This window comes from Marmota marmota, unplaced genomic scaffold (genome assembly GCF_001458135.2).
Source record: "Marmota marmota marmota unplaced genomic scaffold, marMar, whole genome shotgun sequence".
NCBI classification, from domain to species: Eukaryota; Metazoa; Chordata; class Mammalia; order Rodentia; family Sciuridae; genus Marmota; species Marmota marmota.
In genome coordinates, this window is record NW_026000170.1 from 311,793 (window position 1) to 327,075 (window position 15,283).

Consider the following 15,283-nt stretch of genomic DNA (forward strand, 5'->3'; position numbering starts at 1 on the left):
ACACTCTCCTGCAAAAACAGGCAGATAAGCACATCTTCTGCAGGAGTCCCCTAAAAGTCTCTCCACTCAGATTGGTTTCATCAGTAAATCCCAAGAGGGCAGGATCCTCTTAAGAGATGAATAATTGATCAACTCTAGACAACGTGCCATAAATACAACCCATGTACTGTTCAAGGGAATGGGGCCATCTGTTTGGGAGGTGGATGCTGAGCTCAGGGACTGAGGGAAAGGGTGGGGCTGGGAAGGGTCAAGCCCTCAAACAGCCGCTGACAGAACAGAGGCGCAGAGTCGTGGTGTGTGTGGTCAGGAAAGCACTGGGTGGGACTTACTGGCCCTCTGGCAGGGAAGCAGCCACCACTGCCTTGGAGTCCCATGAGAGTCCACTCTTGGAGATTCCACCGCGGAAGAATCTTGTGGAGGCTGATTACAGACATGTTCATTCTGGCTGAAAACATCTTAGACACGTTTTTCTAATGTGGCATGTCACCGCTGATGGTCAAGTCGGCCCTCTGTGCACATCTTGCAGCTTCCCCTTTCTTAGAGGCCCTAAGAAGATATGGCCAGTGAGGACTTTGCTCCTTCCAGATAATGTCCTTCATCTTCTTTTACTCTTCCATTTCCTTTTAGTAGAGAATTGCTGATGTGGTTTTGCAGTGTGTTGATACTCAGAGAGACAGGAAAGACTTGGGAAACCTATGTCGTGTCTGTACCTCTGTCTTTATTGGTGACCGAAAGTGGTGTTTGAGTGGAGTTCTACTCTTTTCCTGCCTCACCTGGCACCTGGGGGTTCCAGAACCCCGTGGGTGGAGAGGGCAGGCTGCGGCTGTTGAATACCTGCAGATACCTGGGGATATGGGAGTCCAAGAAGGGAGTTTGCTGTAGAAGAGGAGATGGGCAGGGCCTCTGCAGTCTTAGCCAGGCAGGCTGCAGAGCCACATCCCAGCACAGGTTCCTGGACCCCTGGGGAAGAGGCAAGTCTTTGGTGGGTGAGATCCGAGACTGCAGGTGGCAATGCAGTGCATGCACAGCAGTGTCAGGAAGGAGAATGGTAGGTTAGGTCTCTTCTTGGATCTGAAAAGGATGTTTTCTCTGCCTGAGTAATTTTTTTTTGTTGTAGTCCCCCTCCCCCCAGTACTGGGGATTGAACCCAGGGACACTTTGACTTTGTCCACAGTTCTTTTTGTTTTTGACACCCGGTCTCACTGGGTTGCTCATAATCCTCCAGCCTCAGTCTCCTGAGTCGCTCAGGTTACAGGTATGCACCACCATGCTCGGCTCTGCCTGAGTAATGTTTACTACCCCTGAATCGTCTGGTAATAAATCCTTGCTGCCCCTGGAGGAGGGAGCAAGCCCCCAAGCTGGGGAAGGCCTTGCCTAGGGTGGACTGGAGCCATCTACATGATAGTGGGAGGCAAGGAACCTAATAGGGGGTGGGTGGGAAGGTCCCAGTAGGGCTGGGTTCTGTACCTGGAAGGGGGCAGCACTGGTGCCATTGGTGGGCCTCTCTGGAGGGCGGATGGGAGTGCCAAGCTGTTCTAGGGTCTGTGGCTGGATTCCTGGGTCCTTTGGGACCAAGGCATTCCCAGTGGCATTCAGCAGCCTTTGCTGATTTCTGCCATCTATGCATGTGACAGTGCTGTCATAGAGGAGAGACCACTGACTCTGCTTGGAGTCTTCACCGATCTTCCTTTGAAAGCGCAGGGGTGATGAGCTGTGCACCAGCCAGGTCCTTCAGGAAACAGAGGGGGCAGACCTTTAGAACACATCCTAGAGGTTTTCTGCTAGATTCCAAAGGTGTGAGGGAAGTAAGGTGCAGTTGGTCATATGCTTTTTTTCCCCTTGTTCTCATTAGTTATATGTGACAGTAGAATGCATTTTGACACATCATATATAAATAGAGTATAATTTCTCATTCTTCTGGTTGGACATGATGTAGGGTTTTGTGATCATATATGCACATAGGATAATAATGTCTGATTCATTCTACTATCATTCCTACCCCCATACCCCTTCCCCTCCCTTCACTCCCCTCTGTCTAGTCCAAATACCTCTGTTCCTCACCCCTGCCCCATTGTGAATTAGCATCCGCATATCAGAAAACATTTGGTCTTTGGGATTGGCTTATTTCACTTAGCATGACATTCTCCAGTTTCATCCATTTACCTGTAAATGCCATAATTTCATTCTTTTTTATGGCTGAGTAATATTCCATTGTGTGTATATACCACAATTTCTTTATGTGTTCATTTGTTGAAGGGTACCTAGGTGGGTTCCATAGTTTAGGTATTGAGAATTGAGCTGCTGTGGACATCGATATGGCTGTGTCACTACAGTATGCTGATTTTAAGTTCTTTGGGTATAAACTGAGGAGTGGGATAACTGGGCCAAATGGTAGTTCCATTTGATCATACATTTTTATGAAAAGATCCCCAGTAGAACAAGTTGTTCTTGGTGACTGTACCTGTAGTCTGGTGCAGACCCTGTGGCGGGTCAAGGAAGACCTCCTAGGAGGGAATTGATTCAGTTCTTGTCTCGCTCCCTGCAATTGATCATATACCTCCATGACCACATTTCATCCCTATCTCAGCCAGTGCTTTGGTTCTAGCCCTCACTATTGTGGATTTGAGCAGTAGCATTAGTGTAACTGGTGTTTCGATCACCAGCCTTGAATCCTGTAGTGCATGCTCTGTGGGGACACCTGAATGTCCCGAATTATAAATCTGCTGTGTTCATGCTGTAGCCCATGCACCTTCTGCCTCCTACTTTAGGATAGATACACAAACAACTGCTGGATGAAGTGGCCTGTAATTCTAGCGACAGAGGAGGCTAAGGCAGAAGGATTGAAAGTTCTGGGCCAGCTTCAGCAAATTAATGAGACCCTGTCTCAAAATTTAAAAACAAGTGGGGCCAAGACCTTAACTGGGAATGCTGACTCCTGCTTGTGGGCTCTCCCTCAGTGGTAGAGTGCTTGCCTAGCATGCATAAGGCCCTGGGTTCAGGCTGGGTCAAACACACCCACAGCAGCTCACTCAACCTCAAGCCTTTGCATATGTTATTCCTTCATTGTTTCCGTCTAGAATTCCTCCTCCTGCCCCTCTTTCAAAATACTGCCCATATTTCCAGCCTCATCCCAAAGGTTATTTTGAGATGAACCCTTTCTGACTCCCACGTACTCACATGCATTCCTGCGTAGGGAGAACTGATCTTCCCCCCACAGGCCTAGGTATGCCCTATTTTCACAGCACTGACAGGCTTCTTGGCATTATTTCTATAGACCTCACCTTTCTTCTGTATCTTCTTGAGGTTCTTGAAATCTATAGTCTGGTCTATTGTTGAGTAACAAACCGCCCAAAACTTCGTGGCATAGAACAGCAGTCATTTTTTTTGTGCTCTTGGATTCTGGATTGGGAAATCAGAAATGATTTGGCAAGGGGTAGCTTGTCTCTGTCCTTTGATGTTTAGGATCTAACTGGAAAGGCTTGAGAATCCCAGGTTAGTCAATCCTCAAAGAGTTCCTTCACCCTCGTTTGGTGACTAACCATAGCTTGGCCAGGACCTTGGCTGGGAATGCTGACTCCTACTTGTGGGCTCCCACGGGCCCGAACTTCCTCATATCATGGTGGCTGGGAGTGAGTGTCCCAAGAAACCCAGGCTGGGTCAACTTTTTGATCTATCTTTGAAGGTCATTAAGGTGTCACTTTGAAAGTGTCACTTCTATCATATTCACAGCCCACCCAGATTGAAGGGAAGGGAACAGACCCCACCCATCCCTGAGAGAAATACCAAAGTCACAAAACAAGAACTTATGGGATGAAGGGATTATTGTGGCCATCTTTGGAAAATACAGTCAACCACACACACACACACACACAGCCCTTGATATGCAACACGTCATCCTTAAAATCTGAAGCTTGAAGAAGAGTAAAATATGAGATTTTTTGAAGTTTGACTGGGAGTCCCACAGAACTATGTTCAGCAATAGATTTCAGGGTGGAGAAAAGAGTATGCATGTCTCTCTCTCTCTCTCTCTCTCTCTCTCTCTCTCTCTCTGTGTGTGTGTGTGTGTGTGTGTGTGTGTATGTGTGTGTGTATGGTGGGATGGGGGACTAAGGGTGCATAGAGTTGCTTAAAGAAGCCACTGTTGCTTAGGATCAGTAAAAAGTGCATGTGCACATAAAGACCTAGACTGGAGAGCAGGAGTGCAAAGTTAGACTGATAGAACAGAGAGACAGTACACATTCAAAGTTGTCTAGATCTGATACCCAGGCACGATGGAGGGACATGGGTAATGTTTGGCCTGGGAACGTGAAGTGCAAAAATGGTAAAGTTGGGAAAGGAGTTACTGGAGATGGAGAAGGAGAGTTTAGTTCCATTTTAGACAAGCTGACTCTCAGTGTGGAACACATTCCAGGGTTTAGAGCTGGCTGGAGGGCACTTGAGAAGTCTAGGCAGGAAGCAGACATTTAGGAGCTTCCTCACACGGTGTTTGCTGGAACCCAGAGGACAGTAAGAATTAAGAGGGAAAGTATGGAGAGTTTAGAGTTGAGGAATGTCTGAGCTGGGACTTTGAAAGGGCTTAAATTGGAGTCTGTCCTCCAACATTGCCCTCCCTGCTAGTAATTGCCAGACAAGTCTTGGGTTTCCTTGTCTAGAGTCTCCATTGATAAGAACTCATTACCCTCTGGCTGTTTGGGGGATTGGGTTCATTGCAGTATTAGGAAAATTCTCTCCTTAAAAGGAGCCTAGGTTCTGTTTATAGCTTTACCCTTAGGGCTACTCAAAACTCTTAATTCTTTTCCCAAATGACATGTTTAAAGACCTTAAGTTTTTCAGGACCAAACGGGACGTATTTATTTTATGGATTGCTTGTTTTTATTGACAACATAGTTATACTTGTATGTATTTATGGGGTACCTACGCTCTTATGGTTTTGAGCTGTCCTGCTCACTCTTCTCTGTGCTCTCGGAGGATGTGTCCCTAAAGGGAAGTTCTGTGTTCAGGTAGGGACTGTCTGGGCAGAGTGGCGCCATCTCCACCTGTGCTACAGGTCCTTTTTAGGTAGCTGTGTATGGGACCCTTTAGTAGACTGTGAGATAGACTTAAAAGATATCAGTCAACATTAAGAAAGGAAGGAAGGAAGAAAGACATATTTATCTAGTAACGGGAAGTAGTGTTTTGTAAAACATTGTTTATAAATTCATAAAGGATTTGTAATCACAAAATTTGAAAAAAACTGTGGGTCATGAGACCCTTTGATGCTACCATATCATGTCATACTGAGTATACCTCCAGTTAGCCTTCAGTCTTTTCTCCCTCTCGATTCCTGAGACAGTCGGATATGCTCTGCTGCCATTGCTTCTCCCATTTTTAATCTGTGTAGATGTGGTTTGGGGCGTGAGTACGGGACCCTGCTTACCCTGTTAGATTTTTTTCTCTCTGGCCTGTTGAAGTTTTGACTCCTGGCACTGTCATTCAGCATAGGTTTATCCCTCCTATTTTCTTTTTTTTTTTTTTTTTTTGTGGACACAATACCTTTATTTTATTTATTTATCTTTATGTAGTACTGACGATCGAACCTCACACATGCCTCACACATGCTAGGCAAGCACTCTACCACTGAGTTGCAATCCCAGCCTGCCTCCTGTTTTCAACATCTGCCTGTTTGATAAGTGTGCCCTCTCTATTGTTATTGATAAACATGTTGAACTGGACAGTTCTGAGAACAAAGCCCTGTGGTGGACTTCTAGAGATTCATCCCCCATCATTTGACATCCCACTTGTGCTCTTGTCTCCAGTGGTGAGCCAGCCTTTACAGCTGTGATGCTCCATAGCCAGCCTCAAAGGGGCCACAGCAGACCTTGTGAAATTTGAACTTCTACAGACTGAGTTGCATATTCAAAAGCCTTCAGGGGCTTGGCAGGTAACACAAGTGAATGAAATGATAATTAATTCAGGCAATTAGTAAGTAATCCCTGACCCCTGACCTTGGTTTCGAGGCAATACAGAGTGGTGGAACTGAGTATGAGCTGGAGCACTTACATTTTGTGATTCTGCAGTCACCGCTGCTGTAGAGGTGTGGACCATCAAGGAAATCCCAGGTTTCGTGTGCAGTTTGATTTTTAAATGTTGGGAAAATAAACAAAAATATGAATACTGTGTAGGTCTTCCAGCAGATCGGTGGCAGATTTGGCCCACAGCCTTCGGATTTGTGACTGGACCGCCATGGGATCTCTCCATCTGCTGGCCCACTGACCACGTGACAAGAGGAGTTAGACTAGTTGGGTATGGACAGGTTGAGGTCCTCTGTGGAACCTGGCTCCTGTGGCTCCTCTGGGAATGCATTCAGGGGTCTTACCCGGCATGGTTCTCAAACTGAGGTGACTGGAGGCTGGGAATGGTGTTGCCCTTTGTGCCTGTTGGTGTTCTCCCCTGCTCCAGGACCATTGGCAGGTGTTGAAAAATATTTCAGTGGGCTTCCTGACTGGGAAACTAGAATTTAGGGTTTCTTAAGATCTCCCCACCCCTGCTGGCTTTGTTTCCTTTCCCTCATATCCTTACCTACTTTTCCCTTTCTTCTCTTTTTTTGGGACAAAAAGCATTTTACTTCGCAGGGAATTCTAAGGCACGAAACTAGCCTAGCCCTTCCTTGTTCTTATTCACACACCAAAAATAACTTTTTAAATCCCTTTTCGTTGTTGTGACCATTTTGGGAAAGCCTCAGCTCGTGTAGCATTAGTCTTCCTGACACTGTTTTTGTAAATCCATGCTACACTCACGTTTTTGGTGAGTTTTTTTGTTTTGTTTTGTTTTGGTACCAGGAATTGAACCCAGGGGTCCTTAACCACTGAGCCATATTCCCAGCCCTTTTTTAATATTTTATTTTGTGACAGGGTCTCACTAACTTGCTGGGGCTGGCTTTGAACATGGAATCCTCCATCTCCCGAGCTGCAGGGATTACAAGAGTTCTCCGCTGCGCCCACCCCATGTTTCTTTGTGGTTATGCGTGCTCCTTCTGTCCTTTATATACATGCATGTAAATTTTGATTGCTTCAGACTTTGTAGGCTTTGTCAGCTCACGTTCATGTAGGTCTATAAGAAGGAAGGGAGTGCGGGGTCATCTGCCATACTCCTGGGCCTTTCCTCTGAAAAGTGGTCTTCCTCCAGGGTTAGAGAGATGCTGGATTATTCCATGGCCAGTGGGGGATGTGATGCCTCTTAATCTCCTGGGATTATGCTGCTGTACCAGCTGTGGACAGGAGGCACAGAGTCATTAAGATTTGGACATTGGCTGGTAGGGCAGGCAGCTGCTCGAACATGTGACAGTCATGGCGTATGATAATGATAATAAAGGTTCTATGGGAACCTAGGGAAGAAGCCACAGTGTACAAAGTGTCATTAGATCCCAGGAGAAGGAACCACAGATAACTCTGCCAACTGGGTGGGAGAGGAGGTGACGCTAGCTGGTGCTTGAAAAATAAGCCAGAGTGACCCTCTCAGTGCCTGAGGACTGGTAACTCCATGTACAAAGCTTGTTGACATCAGAGAAAGTGGCCCATTGGAGAAGCCTAAGGGTCCCTTGTGACCAGAACAGGAGCAGTGATGAGGATGAGGCAGGAACTGAAGGCTGGGGCTTCACCTCTCACAGGTCTGATCTGAAGTCCTAGTTTCTGCCACCACTTTGGAGCCTCTGATGGCCCTTTCTGGCAGTCTTGGAGCTAGCATCATTTTAGCAATCTGTTTAAAGTGCTTTGTATTTTGTTTTCTTTCTTTTTTTAAAAAAAAAAATCTTTATATTTTAGTTCTAGTTGGACACAATAACTTTATTTTATTTATTTATTTTTATGTGGTGTTGAGGATTGAACCCAGGGCCTTGCACCTGCTAGGTGAGCGCTCTACCGCTGAACCACAACCCCAGCCCCTGATTTCTTTTTTAGCTTTTTATTTTGATGCAAGTTTAAAACTTACAGAGAAGTTGTACAGGGATGGACATATTGGTACATGCCTATGATTGCAGCAACCGGGAGGCTAAGGCAGGAGGATCACAAATTTGAGGCCAGTCTGGGCAACTTAATAAGATCCTGTCTGAAACAAAATAGAACAGGTTGGGGATGTAGCTCAATGGTTATTGCAAACAAACAAAAAACATTTGTAAGAATAGTGCCTGGGTCTCCTGTATACCCCAATTGTTTACATTTTGCCTCATGTGCCTTATAGTTTTCTCTGTATATAGTATGTAGGTATTTTTTATATACACATATAGCTTTTTTGAAATCATTTGTAGATAAGTTGGAATTACTGTGTCCCTTTACCCCATTACTTCAGCGTGTGTGTCGTAACAAGGATATTCTCTTATGTAACCATAGCCTAATGATCCACATCAAGAAGATTAAGTGCACTCAGTATTATCTTGTCCATGTCCACATTCAAATTTCATGAATTGTTCCAACAATATACTTTATTGATGGTTTTTCTCAGTCTGAGAGCGAACCTGTGTCGCTTGTCCTTACAAATTGGAAGAGATTGTTTCTTGACTGAAATATTTAAAGAGAACATTTCAGGTACTTTGTAGAACACCCTGCAATTTTGGTTTCCTGACATTTCCTCAAGAGTAGATTCAGGTTCTACATTTTGGCAAGAGTTCTGTGTGAAGGGTGTTAATCCTCAGTGTATCATAGGCAGAGGCAGGCCCATGATGTTGGTTTGTCTTAATATTGGTGATGATAACTTTGGTCATTTGGTTAAAGTGGTATACATCAGATTTCTTCACTACAGAGTTCCTGTTGTAATTAAGTGATCTGCAAGGAGGTACCTTCAGACCTTCTATCTTTGTATACTACTTGCAGCATCCACTGTGACTTTCAAAATCTGTCATTCCTTGGGTGTTCTTTCTTGGCATTTGATAGTAAAGAAGAACTTTTCTTTCCTGAAGGATGAGTTTCGCGGACTCAATTTCATGTCTTATTAGTATTGGCCTTGCTGGGTGTTCCTGGTCCCCTTCCTCTCGTGCTTTCCCTTTTGTGCTTCTGTAGATATCAGGTGTATAATGGTGGTTCCTGGACTTGGGAAGTGGCCTGAGTCTTTTTTTTTTTTTTTCCTAAGCAGCAATTTTCTTGTCATCAGCATGATTGACTTGGCACGGGCTAAACACACACCGTGTGGGATCCAATGTTTCCCTCCAGCCTGGGGCTATGTAGGGAATGTGGTCTGTCCCTTGCTGTTTGACAGCTCAGCCTGGGCTTAAGTGAGGACAGTAAAGGAGAGAGAAAGGAACTGTGGATTCCTTCCTGATAAGTAGCAGGGCTGACTGCTGGTCCAGGCTGAGTTTATGAAAGGGCTTTTCCCCACTGACCCTTACATGTACATGCTTCCCACTTAGAGCACATAGTTATGTGCTGGGCTTGGCTAGCTTTCTTTACCTCTTGGGGAAAAAAAAAAAATATGGTCCTGGTGTGACTTTGGTGATTGTGAGTTAGACTTTTTCTTGGTGCCCTTGGTTTCGGGGAGCTTGTCAGTATGATTAGTCTGAGACTGTCACAGAGCCTGAGCAACACTGAGGACTCTGTGTTAGGACCTCCTTGTTGCAGAGTGTGGTGGTGTATGCCTGTAAACTCAGCTACTTAGGAGGCTGAGGCAGGAGGATTGTGAGTTTGAGCCAGCCCCATGCAACATCAAGACTCTGTCTCAGAAATGAAAAAGCTGGGGATGTATCCCAGTGATAAGTCACCCCGAGTTTAATCCTCAGCACTAGGGGGAAAAAATCTTTCTGTTGCAGCTGGTGAGGCTAACTAAGGAATAGAGACATGGGAGGATGAACTGAGGCTCAGGAAGTACCAGGAGAGGGTTTGTAAGAAAAATAGGATTGGGAAGTACATCGGAGTTGTGTGAAGAGGGTGATGCCTTTCAAATAATGTGGTTCATCTTTTTTCCTTTTTTGCTTTCCCCTCTCTCTCCAGACAGGCCCAGAGCTCAGCCCAGTTGATGGACCTGTTCCAGGTCAGATGGACTCAGGGCCAGTGTACCATGGGGACTCAAGGCAGCTAAGCACCTCAGGGGCGCCGGTCAATGGTGCTAGAGAGCCCGCCGGACCCAGTCTGCTGGGGACTGCGGGTCCTTGGCGGGTAGACCAGAAGCCCGACTGGGACGCTGCCCCAGGCCCAGCTCACACTGCTCGCCTGGAAGATGCCCATGATCTGGTGGCCTTTTCGGCTGTGGCCGAAGCTGTGTCCTCTTACGGGGCCCTTAGCACCCGGCTCTATGAAACCTTCAACCGTGAGATGAGTCGCGAGGCTGGGAATAATAGCAGGGGCTCCCGGCCAGGGTCTGAGGGCTGCTCTGCTGGCAGTGAAGACCTTGACACGCTACAGACAGCCCTGGCCCTTGCACGGCATGGCATGAAACCACCCAACTGCAACTGCGATGGCCCAGAGTGCCCTGACTACCTCGAGTGGCTGGAGGGGAAGATCAAGTCTGTGGTCATGGAAGGAGGGCAGGAAAGGCCCAGGCTCCCAGGGACTCTGCCTCCTGGTGAGGCTAGCCTCCCAGCCCCAAGCACCAGGCCACTCCTTAGCTCTGAGGTCCCCCAGATTCCTCCCCTGGAGGGCCTGCCCCTGTCCCAGAGTGCCCTGAGCATCGCCAAGGAAAAAAACATCAGCCTGCAGACCGCCATCGCCATCGAGGCCCTCACACAACTCTCCTCTGCCCTCCCCCAGCCTTCTCACTCCACCTCCCAGGCTTCTTGCCCCCTCCCTGAGGCCTTGTCCCCTCCAGCCCCTTTCAGGTCTCCCCAGTCCTACCTCCGGGCCCCCTCATGGCCTGTGGTTCCCCCCGAGGAGCATGCATCTTTTGCTCCTGATAGCCCTGCCTTTCCTCCAGCAACTCCTAGAACTGAGTTTCCTGAAGCCTGGGGCACCAACACCCCACCAGCCACATCCCGGAACTCCTGGCCTGTGCCCCGTCCAAGCCCTGACCCCATGGCTGAACTAGAGCAGTTGTTGGGCAGTGCCAGTGATTACATCCAGTCAGTATTCAAGCGACCTGAGGCCCTACCCACCAAGCCCAAGGTCAAGGTTGAGGCACCCTCTTCCTCTCCAGCCCCAACCCCATCACCAGTCCTCCAGAGGGAGGCTCCCCCACCATCCTCGGAGCCCAGTACCCACCAGAAGGCCCAGACCGCCCTACAGCAGCACCTCCACCATAAGCGAAGTCTCTTTCTAGAACAGGCCCACGATGCCTCCTTTCCCCCTCCCTCAGAGCCTCCTACTCCTGGCTGGTGGGCCCCACCAAGCTCACCTGCCCCACGGCCTCCTGACAAACCACCCAAGGAGAAGAAGAAGAAGCCCCCCACACCAGCTGGAGCTCTTGTGGGAGCAGAGAAAACCACCCCTGGAATTAAGCCCAGTGTCCGAAAGCCCATTCAGATCAAGAAGTCCAGGCCCCGGGAAGCACAGCCCCTCTTCCTGCCGCTGCGGCAGATTGTCCTGGAAGGGCTGAGGTCCCCAGCTTCTGAGGAAGTGCAGGCACATCCACCTGCCCCTGTCTCTGTCTCTCTCCCTGCCCCTGTCTCTCTGTCTCTCCCTGCCCCAGTCTCTGTCTCCCTCCCTCCCCCTGTTTCTCTCCCTGCCCCTCTCCCAACCCCTCCCCCTGTCTCTCTCCCTGCCTCACAGGGCTCTGCTGTCTCCTTGCCCCCAGAACCTTCTCTTGCGCTATTTGCACCTAGTCCCTCCGGGGACAGCCTGCTGCCCCCTACTCAGGAAATGAGGTCCCCCAGCCCTATGGCAACCCTGCAGCCAGGCTCCACTGGCCCCCTTCCCCCTGCTGATGACAAGCTGGAAGAGCTCATCCGGCAGTTTGAGGCTGAATTTGGGGATAGCTTTGGGCTTCCCGGCCCCCCTTCTGTGCCCATTCAGGACCCTGAGAACCAACCAGCATGTCTCCCAGCCCCTGAGAGCCCTTTTGCTACCCGCTCCCCCAAGCAAATCAAGATTGAGTCTTCAGGGGCTGTGACTGTGCTCTCAACCACCTGCTTTCATTCGGAGGAGGTAGGCCAGGAGGCCACACCAACCAAGGCTGAGAACCCACTCACACCCACCCTCAGTGGCTTCTTGGAGTCACCTCTTAAGTACCTGGACACACCCACCAAGAGTCTGCTGGACACACCTGCCAAGAGGGCTCAGGCTGAGTTCCCAACCTGCGATTGTGTCGGTAAGTCCACCCAGGTGTCAGGGAAGAGCAAAGGGCCATGGCCTGGTGGCTTTGAATCTCCAGGCTCTGCCTTTTCATTTGGAAAACACTTATGAGTTTCCCAGCAAGCTGAGTCCTGGGAACACAGAAGTGAGCTCAGAGGTGAATGAAAAAGACTGATGGGAACTGATTATGATGCCGTGAGGTGTGTGCCATGTTAGTGCAGGTAGGACAGGTGCTGTGTGGTACAGCTTGAGCTAAAAGCACCTGAAGGTGGCTCCGGTGCTGAGCCCCTCAGGGCCATCAGGCAGAAAGGAGACATTCTAGGAAAAGGGAACAGATTGAGCTATGGGAAGGTGGAACTTGTTTGGACTGTTCTTGGTCTGGCAAGAGAAGAGAGGAGAAAGAAAAGGTGGCTTGAGGGGTAGGCAGGGGCCAGATGGAGCAGAGCCCAGGGAGCCAAGGTCAGCAGTTGGACTAGATGAGCTCCTAAGAGGTCAAAAGCAACTAATGCCCTGCCAACTTATGCTTTGAAAGACTGTTCTGGCTTGTGAGGAGGAAAGATTGGTGGAGGGTTCTATAAGAAAGGAGTTGTGGGTTAGGAAAGGACAAAGGGTCCTAGAACCTCTTAAGAGGAGAAGGCAATGAGGCCAACTTGGGTCTCCACTGTGGTGGTGGTGTTTGCTAAGACCACAGGTTCGAAGGAGAGTTTGTGAGTTCTGTTTGGATGAGTGGGTCTGAAGTGGCTGAGAGGCCAGGGGATGAGTTAGGGGTTTTAACAGAGGTACTTGTGGGGTAATGCGTGCAGCAGTGCTGTGGGGTCAGAACACTGAAGAGTTAGCTGGTATGGTAGGCCTTGCTCTCCAGGGTAAAAATAAGACACGTGGATTCTGTTTAGAGGAGGTTGCTGGTGCGGTGGTAGGCTCCAGGCTCACCCTGGGCTCCGAGCTCTGCTGTTGATAGAGATTCTCTGAAAGACAGGTGTTGATAGAAGAACACTGAGGCTGGCGATAAGCATGTTGAATTACTGTGACTTTATGGTACACAAATGGGTATTAGGAAAGGACAGTCGTGTCCTCTTGACTTGTCAAAATACATAAATAGCAACAAAATTGTGTGATTTGTTGGGAAGCCGAGTCACAGCCTGTGAGAAGGAGCTGTCCTTCCACTCCGGCTACCCCGGAGTCCTGTGTAGACACCAAGGGACCAGGGACAAGGATTCTCTTGCAGTGCAAAAAATGTTGGCTTCTGTTGGAGCAAGCAGACATGCAGGGTCCTGCTGAGTGTGCACAGACATGTCAGCATCACGTTCCGCTCACCTTGCTCCTTAGGCATGACTAGTGTTGACAAGGTCTCGAGGGCCACCTTATCTCCCAGTATTTGGGGGAATCTAGTTCCAATCATAGGAATTGGGCCCCCTCCCCTTGCTCTTTTCTGTGTTTGTACACATCTGTCCCTCCTGCCTGGGTTTAGTGCTATGTTAGGTGTTTCCCTTCCTCCAAGGTCAGAAATGTCCTTACCAAGTGCTTAGGGCATAGTTGATTCTTAATAAATGTTCTAATTGTTGCATTCAATTGCATAGGTATTAGGGTTGGTCAAATTAGTTTCTTTTTTTTTTTTTTTTTAATTTAAATTTCAACTGCCATGCTTACTAGTGCGGAGAGCTTAGGTACTTTCCCAACCTCCAATATCTTGTTTCTTCAGTGTACAATGAAAATGGTAATAGCACCTACTCACCAGGCTGAGGGTTGGGTTAGTTCATCTGTGCAAACACTTAGAACCACATCTGGGTCATAGTGAGGCCTAGAGGAGCACCAGCTGGTCTCACGCCTGTCAAGTCCAATCAGCAAGAAAAAGAAATAAAAACACATGCATTGTAAAAGAAGGACAAGGTTGTTGTCCTGTATCTATCAGTCATTCATTGATCACCTAGCCCTGTATCCTTAATCACTATGAATAAAAATGAAGACAAGTGGCTCAGCAAGGAAGGACTTTGTGGCTTGCTTGAGGAGACAGAATAGATGATAAAATACATAGTGGCCCATTCAGTGGGATCTGACCCTGCACTCCACCACAGCCATGCTTGCATGGAAGTAGCTGTGCTATAAGAGTATGTGGAGGACCAGGTTTGGTCATCATTAAGGAGATACATGTTTTATTTAGGAAACTTGGCCAAGCTGAGTTTTTAAAAAAATGTAGAGAATACAGATGGTGAGAGGTGAGAAGGTGGCCTCTCCAGACACAGAAATACATGAGCACAGGGTTGGGGCAGCAGGGAGCACAGATCCAGGTGGAAGCCCACTAGTGCAGGGCTGGACCTGAAACCTTGGTATTCTGCTGTGTTCCTGGGACTTGAGGAGCTCCCAGGGGGGATGTGTACCAGCTTCAAGTGTACCAGCTTCAAGCCAATGAGCAAAAATGTAGGCAATAGACACTCAGCATCCAAGAACCCCAGCAATGCAAAAGTGGCAGCTACTGCCTTAGCAGGCAGATGGAGGGCATCGGCAATGGGCAAGAGGCAAGGGGAGCAGAGTCCCATCATTGCCAGTCACTTACTCTTCCAGGTTGTATTTTATCTGTATCTAAACAAAGAATTAGAACCAAACCTACCTTATGTTGTTTATTGTTCAATCATAGGAAAACGCTTGGGTGAAAACAGAAAATATAACAGTATAATATATATGGGCACGGTGGTACATGCTTGTAATCTCAGTAGCTCAGGAGGCTGAGGCAAGAGAATAGTGAGTTCAAAGCTAGCCTCAACAATTTAGGCGAGGCCCTAAGCAATTTAGCAAGACCCTGACTTTGAGTAAAATATAAAAAGGGGCTGGGGATGTGGCTCAGTGTTTAAGTGGCCCTGGATTTAATTCTTGGTGACTTTTCTCTTCCCAAAAGAAAAGTATATAAATGGTAATCTTGTTTGGTTTAAAAGAAAATAGAGAAAAAGACTAGCAGGCACTTTGTCAAGTGATTGTTTCTATGGTCAGACTACAGGTAACCTTTCTGAATTTTTTTCTATGACAAAAATATGTATTTTATAATTGATATTTTAATTTTTAAAAATATTTTTAGTTGTAGTTGGACACAATACCTTTATTTTATT

At 47.7% G+C, this 15,283-nt stretch overlaps 1 protein-coding gene across 6 annotated transcripts in view; it reads left to right on the forward strand.

Annotated features, from left to right (window-relative positions):
• Nucleotides 1-15,283, forward strand: part of Tet3 (tet methylcytosine dioxygenase 3) — a 104,413-nt gene that overhangs the window by 43,105 nt on the left and 46,025 nt on the right. For all 6 annotated transcript variants that reach the window (XM_048787367.1, XM_048787369.1, XM_048787370.1 and 3 more), the window contains one exon: nucleotides 9,954-12,201. In XM_048787367.1, the coding sequence (XP_048643324.1) occupies nucleotides 9,954-12,201 (2,248 nt within the window). The remainder of the gene's footprint in view (nucleotides 1-9,953; nucleotides 12,202-15,283) is intronic.